Raw genomic sequence first — 9,840 nt, 5'->3', positions numbered from 1 at the left:
TCTCGAACTCCTGACCTCAGGTGATCCACCTGCCTTGGCCTCCCAAAGTGCTGGGATTACATGTGTGAGCCACCATGGCCGGCCCACACTCCAAATCTTAAGCCAAAACAAAAGGGGGTAAGGAAGCAGCAAAACTATTATTTGTCTTTCATAAAGTAATTGATTGACTATTAGAAGACTATCATCCATGCTATGCTCAACAAATATTCTTACTTTTTCATGTTTTTTTTTTTTTTTTTTTTTTAAGATGGAGTCTTGCTCTGTCACCAGGCTGGAGTGCAATGGCATGATCTTGGCTCACTGCAACCTCCGTCTCCCTGAGTATCAAGTGATACTCAGCCTCACGAGTAGCTGGGACTACAGGCGCACGTTACCATGCCCAGCTAATTTTTTTATTTTTTAGTAGAGACATCGTTTCACCATGCTGGCCAGGATGGTCTCGATCTCCTGACCTCATGATCTGCCCACCTTTGCCTCCCAAAGTGTTGCGATTACAGGCGTGAGCCACCATGCCTGGCCTCATGTGATTTTATGCAGCAAATGCAAAGTATTCTGTAAAGGTTCTTGGTATACCTGTTTTCATAACGACATGAGTAGTCTCTTCACTAATTAGATTAGTTAAAGCGATGTGGTATCTTCTGGCAAACTTGTACACGAGCATCTGAAATTAAATCAAATATTCCATTATCATGAGTTACCTCTAGTACACAGCTCAGAATACTAGTTATCCCACCATGGCATATGTTCACCTACGTAACAATCCTGCACATTCTGCACATGTGTCCTGGAACTATTTAAGGTGAATTTCTTTTTTTTGAGACAGAGTCTTGCTCTGTTACCCAGGCTGGAGGTAAAATTTAAAAAAAAAGAAAAAATAATAATACCAGTTATCCTAGCTTTAAGTCTCTGTTTTTCTCAGAAAGGGTACATTTTAAAAAATTCTAAGATACCTGAAGTCTCGGCCGGGCACGGTGGCTCACGCCTGTAATCCCAGCACTTTGGGAGGCTGAGGCGGGTGGATCATGAAGTCAGGAGATGGAGATCATCCTGGCTAACACGGTGAAACCTCGTGTCTATTAAAAATACAAAAAATTAGCCGGGCGTGGTAGTCCCAGCTACTTGGGAGGCTGAGACAGGAGAATGGAGTGAACCCGGGAGGCGGAGCTTGCAGTGAGCCGAGAAGGCGCCACTGCACTCCAGCTTGGGCAAGAGTGCAAGACTCCATCCCCAGCCCTAAAAAGATACTTGAAGTCTCAAATAGTTTAATAAAAAATTATGTACACATCAGCAGACATAGAATTACAACTAAAGATTCAAAATAGTATTATACACCTACTATGTACCACAAACTTAAAACTTAAAAAAATATACATTGGGCCAGACACGGTGGCTCATGCCTATAACCCAGCACTTTGTGAAGCTAAGGTGGGACTCTTGAACCCAAGAGTCTGAGACCAAGGCCAGCCTGGGCAATACTGTGAGATCTCATGTCTTTAAAAAAAAAAAAAAAAAGTAAAAAGAAAAAATATATATTAATTTTGCTTTAATAGCTGATATCATCTGATTCCCTAAGACAGTTTCTTTGCATAGTGACACTCTACTATAAATTTATCAGCCTACACTTTATAAGCTGAGAGATAACTACCCTACACAGAAAGTTATGCTACAGACATATATGGCTTAAAACCAAGACTCAACCCTCTGATAGTTACAAAACACTGAAATCAAGATGTTACTAAAGGTCATTGCAAAAGCGATCAATTCTCTTGTAAGGAGAAGGCTTAGAAGGGGTTCATATTCTTCCCCAAAGAAATTTAGAGTCCTCTAGCTATTATCTATCAACCAAATAAAAATCAATAGCAAAAGAAATTAACCAGATCCATTATGGGCACAGTTGACCTAGTTGGTAGGTATTGTCTGATAAATAACTTTGTTTACCAAGGGCCATCATTTACTAGCCATAGCCACAGCCACCCACACCAGTATTTACGTGTTGCACAATACTGCCATGAAGGTCAGGCCATCTTTCTTTCATGTTGCCTTACTCCATACTGCCACAGGACACTGAAAAAATGCAGGCTAGAGAAGCTAATGACATCCTCCCCCTTTTGCCACCACCCTCTGCCAGGATCATTAGCAATTCTGAACTGATTAATTGCTAAAATCCCAGCCTTGAAACTGTTCTGTTAGAAGAGCAATGCTGAACTGATGAAAAGATCATCTTAATATGGGCTTCAGAATTAATCATGTGTAATACAGTCAGTAGCTTTCATCATAAATTTACCACACTTCACCAAGTCTGAATAAAGCTCAAAGTTTTCCTCTTTGCTTGTTTAAAGACAACACGTACCCAAGCCACTTGTAGTCTAAACTGCAGCTCAGAATTGCTTTTGGCAAGAAAGATTAGACCATTTTAGCCATCTCTAAAAAGCTGAACTTGCAAAACAAAGGGATAAAGAATGCTAATTTTCAATGAATAAGTAAGGAATTCCGGATGTGCAGGCAAATGATCAAGAGCCACTGAAACAGACACAGGTAAAAGCTTTTAGAGCAAATTGCTGGTCTGGGCATGGGATTATGAGATGAAAACATTTATAGCCATCACTGTGCACTTACTCAGTGTATCTACCAGGGCAGCCACAGCTTACTTTGCCCTTTCAGTAGTGGGATACATCTGGCCACAGAGATGTTATGCTAAGTCACTACCTATGGAGAAGTTAGGATGAAAAATCCTAGGAAAGATATATTAAGAAAGATATTTCAGAATGATTTGGTCATCTCTCAGTATACAATAAATGGCACACCCACTACGGAATCCATTTGATAATCTGGTATGTTATCTCATCATAGTTTTAAAGAAATATTCACGCAATTATTATTATTATTATTATTATTTTGAGACACAGTTTCGCTCTTGTTGCCCAGGCTGGAGTGCAATGGCGCAATCTCGGCTCACCGCAACCTCTGCCTCCTGGGTTCAAGCGATTCTCCTGCCTCAGCCTCCCGAGTAGCTGGGCTTATAGGCATGGGCCACCACGCCCAGCTAATTTTGTATTTTTAGTAAAGACGGGGTTTCTCTAGGTTGGTCAGGCTGGTCTTGAACTCCCGACCTCAGGCGATCTGACCGCCTTAGCCTCCCAAAGTGCTTGGATTACAGGCTTGAGCCACCGTGCCCGGCCACGAATTATTTTTATTATGAAGTGATGACAAAGACAATTAATTACAGGGGTGGTAAACTTCTCAGGATGTCTGAAATCCACAAATAGCCCAAAAAGAAACGAGGTTTTACTGGTCTTAATATGTTAATGAGTATTTTTCCACAGTGTGAAGTAATTCCCATTTCTGGCATTAAGGACCCAATTAGGATGCCAAAATCCTAATAGCAAGGGATGTTGCAGGGCAGACATGGCAGGGCAGGCTATTGAGTAACTGTCTTACAAGCCAGGATAAAAACAGTAGAGAAATGCTACTCTGTCTGGCAGTATGTTTGGAACCAGTCTGAATTTAGTTAAATATGCTGGTAAATTCACCCATGTGAGCCAAGGGGGAAAAAAGATGCCTTCTGGGGAATAAAGCTATACCTACTTGCTTTTACAGATATAAAGGAAAATTCAAATTCAAAAGTCCTATATCATACCGAAGTATAGCTTTTCTGCTAATATTTAATAATTATTTTCTCAAGTAAATATATATAAAATATTCCACACTATAGCTTTATCTAGATCTAAATTTTCAGAAATTAGTAATGGAAATTAAATTACACAGAACTGTGATTGTTTCCTAGATTTCTTCCTCTAGGTTATTAATTGCCAGGACCTACATAAAACTGTTTCCAGAATGTTGTTAAGTCTTAGTCATTAGGGAGATACATATGGATACACTCACAAATTCTTCTGGGGTCAGGCCAGACACCACCAAGGACATTCTTTTGTTGACCCTTTCTGTTGAAGCTGTCAATTTTGGCTTCTCCCTGCTCACACTTTCTTCCATTGCATTACACCCAGCAGTATTAGTATTATGAGCAGCAGCTGGACTCTGGGCAGATTCTGCAACTTGCCACTGGGGTACTTTCAATGCAGAGGTTGAAGATGGTATGCTGCCAACATGAGCTGACTCTGGGGCTCTGTCTTCGGAAGGATCAGATTCAGGGTCATCAGAGAAGAGACTGATTCCAGATTCCAGGTAAGGGGTTCCCTCTGAAAGGAATGGGAGAAGTTTAATTTACACAACAATGAATGTTGAATTACAGAGTTCTGGTCTCTGTTAAGAATTAAAAAGACCAATGAAGTTAGGTTAAGAGAAAAATGGGTACATGAATACAGTGTTGGTGGAAATCCAAAGTAGCCTAATTACCTAAAAAGGAAATATGGCATTATGTAGCAAACACCTTAGCCTGTGTTTATACTTTCAGTCAACAATGCTAGTTTTAGAAATATATCCTAGGGAGACAAAAGATGTATGCAAAGGTTTAGTCATAGGAATGTTCACTGTAACACTGCTTATAACAGTGTAATTTTAGAAGCAATCTAGAAGTCCAATAATAGATTAAATTACGATATACCTAGTCCAATGGAGTACTCTTCACCCATTAGTTTGAATATAAATGTTGATGTACAATAAAACAGAAATGTTACTAATATATTAAAGAAGATACCTAAGCAATATTATTTATCATGACATTATTTTAAAAATAAAAGTTTATGTAAAATGACTAAAGAAACACAGAAATATTTTATTATTAAAGAATAAGAGTACAGGCCGGGTGCGATGGCTTAGGCCTGTAATCTCAGCACTTTGGGAGGCTGAGGTGGGTGGATCACCTGAGGTCAGGAGTTCGAGACCAGTCTGATGAACATGGAGAAACCCCATCTTTACTAAAAATACAAAAAATTAGCCGGGCGTGGTGGTGCATGCCTGTAATCCCAGCTACTCAAGAGGTTGAAGCAGGAGAATTGCTTCAACCCAGGAGGCGGAGGTTGCACTGAGCCGAGATCACACCATTGCACTCCAGCCTGGGCAACAAGAGTGAAACTCCGTCTCAAAAAAAAGAGTACAGGTAATTTTATTTTTTTGAGAAGGGTCTTCGTCTGTCACCCAGGCTGCGGTGCAGTGGCACAAACATGGCTCATCTGCAGCCTTGACCTCCTGGACTCAAGTGATCTTCCTGCCTCAGCCTCCTGAGTAGCTGGGACCACAGGTGTTTGCCACCTTCCAGCTAATTTTTTTTTTTTTTTTGAGATGGAGTTTCACTCTTGTTGCCCAGGCTAGAGTGCAATGGTGTGATCTTGGCTCACTGCAACCTCTGCCTCCTGGATTCAAGCAATTCTACTGCCTCAGCCTCCCGAGTAGCTGGGACTACAGGCATATGCCACCTGGCTAATTTTGTATTTTTAGTAGAGACGGGGTTTCTCCATGTTGGTCAGGCTGGTCTCGAACTCCTGCCCTCAGGTGATCTGTCTGTCTTGGCCTCCCAAAGTGCTGGGATTACAGGCATGTGCCACCATGCCTGGCTCATTTTTGTATTTTTAGTGGAGACGGGGTTTCACCACGCTGGTCAGACTGGTCTCGAACTCCTGACCTCAGGCCATCTGCCTGCCTCGGCCTCCCAAAGTGCTGGGATTACAGGCATGAGCCACCATGCCTGGCCCCAGCTAGTTTTCTTTTCTTTTCTTTTTTTTTTTTAACTTTGTAGAGATCACGTCTTGCTACACTGCCCAGGCTGGTCTTGAACTCTTGGCCTTGAACAATCCTCCCACCTTGGCCTCCCAAAGTACTGAGATTACAGGCATGAGCCACTGCATCTGTCCTTATTTTATCTTTTACGAGGTGGCATCTCAGCTTGGTGAAGTGGCTCACGCCTATAATCCCAGCACTTTGGGAGGCCAAGGCAGGAAGATTGCATAAGGCCAGGAGTTAGAGACCAGCCTGGGCAACATAGCAAGATGCCGTCTCCAACCCCGCCCCAAATTATCTTCTTTATTCCCTATATTGTCCAGTTTGGGAGCAATGAGCATATAGTAATTTTGTAAGAAAGGAAAAAAAAGTTGACAAATGTGGCAAATGCTTTATTTTTGTTTCTTCATCCAAGGTAATGACACCATTACTTTTCTCACTTAATAAATCAGCAGGTATCATTACCAAATTAAAAACAGCAGAGATGTCATCCTCGAAACATTTCAGAAAATGCCATGCTATCAGGAATTAAGCATAGCTAAGTGGAATATATGAGATTCCTAAAATGACCCTAATGAACATGGCCAAATACCACATTTGACGCCAGTGTCTTTTATGATAATGTGTTTTTGAGGATTAATTAAAAACTTTCTTTACTGATTAAAACTCTGATTTACAACCCATAAAACACCATTCATTAAAAGTGATTTTTAAGGCATAAAATATATAATCATTTATATTAATTAACTCATAAAAGAAGAGCTTGCTTTGGGATTTGACTCACTTTCTAATAAAGGACTGGCCTAAAACTTTATTCTTTGGCCTTAGGACTCTTGTCTAACAGTTGAAATAAAATATATACATATATATTTTTGAGATGGAGTCTTGCTCTATCAACCAGACTAGAGTGCAGTGGCGTGATCTTGGCTCACTGCAAACTCCGCCTCCCGGGTTCAAGTGATTCTGCTGCCTTGGCCTGTAGAGTAGCTAGGATTACAGGCACGCACTAGCAAACCCAGTTAATTTTTTTGTATTTTTAGTAGAAACAGGGTTTCACCATGTTGGCCAGGCTGGTCTCTAACTGACTTCAGTTGATCCACCTGCCTCGGCCTCCTGGAGTACTGGGATTACAGGCATGAGCCACTATGCCTGGCCTGAAATAATATATTTAGAGTACACCAAGATTCCCTCATCCTCAAAATCATTAGTTAAACCATTAATTAAAATATAGATGGATTAACAGTTTCAACAATTTTCAAGTAAACCTTAACACTTGAGCTATTTTTCTAAAATGGGCTTAAGTATAACAAAAGTGTCCATGATAGACTAGTACATCTAAAAGTTGGTTAACCAGAATATCTTTATGCAGGATTCAGAGTAAAATCAAAGTGTTTGTTCCATTAGAGCAGATGAAATATTACCTAGATCTTGCCTTGGCAAGTAAGATAGTTCCATCAAATCGTGTGGCCCAGACTTTTCCAGTTGTTGCGTCTCCACATCAACAACCTTAATGAGCTCCTCTTGAGATGGGTAATTTCCATTCTGAAGACTCCCAGAGCTACTGTGCACATACCACCTATCCTCTAATGACTGGCATTTAGAAGGGGATGACCTAGAAAGATAAATGGAAGGAGAAAACCATCGCCACCAATTGTGAAAAGACAAATCATACTTCCTGGGCAGCCAAAGCATAAATGAAACAGCTCATGTCAGAGAGATCAGAAATGACTGGCAAAAAAGAGCCCACGTGACAGCCTAGAAGTCTGGATTCATGTTGCCTGCCAATATGTCAGGGTTGACATATAACATCTCCCCCGAGGGGTTGGGTTGGTCTGAGGCACTGTATCTCCTAGCTGTTAAAAGCAGGTCAGTAGCTGGGTGTGGTGGCTGTCGCCCGTATTCTCAGCTACTCGGGAGGCTGAGGTAGGAAAACTGCTTGAACCCGGGAGGCAGAGGTTGCAGTGAGCTGAGATCCCAAGATTGCGCCACTGCACTCCAGCCTGGGTGACAGAGCAAGACTCTGTCAAGAAAGAAAGGAAGAAAGGAAGAGAAAGAAAGAAAGGAAGAGAAAGAACGGAAGAGAAAGAAAGAAAGGAAGAGAGAAAAAGAAAAAGAAAGGAAGGAAGGAAGGAAAAGAAAGAAAGAAAAGAAAAGAAAAAAGAAAAAGCAGGCAAGCAAGTAGGTCAGCAAATTTTTACCAAATTACTCACTGCCACTCACTCTATACACAATATTCTACTTGAGTCCAAATGGATATGTTAGAATCAGATATCTTATGAAGATAGAACGTTGATCAATGTCAACATCTCTACACTCATTATTTCTACTCAGTTTTAGCAGAATTACAGAATCATCCCTATTGCCTGCCTTTTCCTTTTTTTTTTTTTTTGAGATGGAGTCTCAAGCTCTGTCACCCAGGCTGGAGTGCAGTGGCTCGATCTCGGCTCACTGCAACCTTGCCTCTCGCCTCTCGGGTTCAAGTGATTCTCCTGCCTTAGCCTCCCAAGTAGCTGGGACTATAGGGACATGCCACCATGTCCAGCTAATTTTTGTATTTTTAGTGCAGGTGGGGTTTCACCATGTTGGTCAGGATGGTCTCGATCTCCTGACCTTGTGATCCAACAGACTTGGCCTCCCAAAGTGCTGGGATTACAGGCGTGAGCCACTGTGCCCAGCCACTATTGCCTGCCTTTTCAATGTCCAAATTCATTCTAAAAACAAAAGCCAGCTATAAAATATTGTTAGAAAAGCATACACACCCAGTAAATAGTTCCTCTAGTCTTCCAAATGCTTAGGATTTTGCAAAATAAGATACTTACCAATAGATTTAAAGGGCCTCAGAGGTTAATTAATTTAAACAATTATTAGGTGCTTACTATGGGTCAAATACTAAGGCTAGGCCCCCTGGACTGAAGATGAGTGCGAACTGAATTACTGTTCTTTTTTTTTTTTTTTGAGACGGAGTCTTGTTCTGTCGCCCAGGCTGGAGTGCAATGGCACGGTCTCAGCTCACTGCAACCTCTGCCTCCCAGGTTCAAGCGATTCTCCTGCCTCAGCCTCCTGTATAGCTGGGATTATAGGCACCTGCCACCATACCTGGCCCTCCAGTAAGGAAAACAATGGTACTGGACTACATAGTCCAAAAAAAAAGAAGTATCCTAGAGCAATAAAAGTGTATAAATGCCTGTATACAAAAAACTGGAGAAAGTATGGTGAAAAAATTAACAATTAGAGTTCAATATAAATAAAGATGTCAGATACCACAGCATCTTTACACTGATGTTTCTTACCTTTCCACTCCTGGTTCTTTATTTTTACTGGTAGAACTATCTGCAGATACCTCGAACTTGTCAGCAGAAAGGCCTTCTGGATTCTGGTTTATAGGATATTCACTACTTTTCTGTGAAGTTAATACTGCTTTAAATGGAATGAGAAAACAAATCTACTTTATTGTTTTGTTCTGATAGTGATAATTCAGGTTAGAATATTGACTTTTTTCAAAAGCATCAATCTATGATACACAAATTGGTTTTTAAACAAGTATATCAGGCAGAATTTTATAAACAAGCAACGCAACAGCCAGATGTTAGCACTAGATGGAATTCAATGATTAAAAAATAATAATGGTAATAAAAGGAACACTTTAAGACAGGGTAAATAAAGACACCCAGCTGAGACAAGGCTGAAAAAAAATGTATATTCCTTGGCCCTGAATGATAAAAATATATATATAACAATTTTTTATCTCTGCAGCAAATAAATTATGCCCAAATTCCTCTCAGACAATAGGAAAGAAAGAGTACTGGAAAGCACAAAGTACATTTTTCTCCATCCCCACTGCCTCCACGTTAAAGACTGTGTGAAATGGGGGTTTCAGCTTCTGCATGTGGGGGGTAAACAAGACATGAGTGTCACACAAGAAAGAAAAAACAGGTGACATTTTGCTTCACATTTTCAATTACTGAAGAAAGAAAAAGAAAAAACAAAACAAAACAAATAAACTCCCTAAACCAACACATACACAAAAAAAACCCCAAGGTGCTGGTTAATAAGAAATCTTAAATAATACACGGAACTAATGATGAAATGCCACAGAAGGGAAAAAACACAAAACATACTGAAGGCAAAGTTCTGGCACGTTAGTTCATTTTTTTTTTTTTTTTTTTT

General features: G+C 40.5%; 1 protein-coding gene across 1 annotated transcript in view; it reads right to left on the bottom strand.

The window, feature by feature from the left end:
- Positions 1 to 9,840, bottom strand: part of BRCA1 (breast cancer 1, early onset) — a gene marked incomplete at its 5' end in the record, with an annotated part of 91,230 nt that overhangs the window by 39,358 nt on the left and 42,032 nt on the right. The window contains 4 exons of the mRNA XM_011999017.1: positions 574 to 661; positions 3,886 to 4,196; positions 7,095 to 7,285; positions 8,964 to 9,087. Coding sequence (XP_011854407.1) covers positions 574 to 661; positions 3,886 to 4,196; positions 7,095 to 7,285; positions 8,964 to 9,087 — 714 coding nt within the window. The remainder of the gene's footprint in view (positions 1 to 573; positions 662 to 3,885; positions 4,197 to 7,094; positions 7,286 to 8,963; positions 9,088 to 9,840) is intronic.

Source organism: Mandrillus leucophaeus, unplaced genomic scaffold, assembly GCF_000951045.1.
Source record: "Mandrillus leucophaeus isolate KB7577 unplaced genomic scaffold, Mleu.le_1.0 Scaffold58, whole genome shotgun sequence".
Classification (NCBI taxonomy): Eukaryota; Metazoa; Chordata; class Mammalia; order Primates; family Cercopithecidae; genus Mandrillus; species Mandrillus leucophaeus.
Note: the sequence above shows the minus strand (reverse complement) of the source record. Positions and strands in the feature narration are given on the sequence as shown.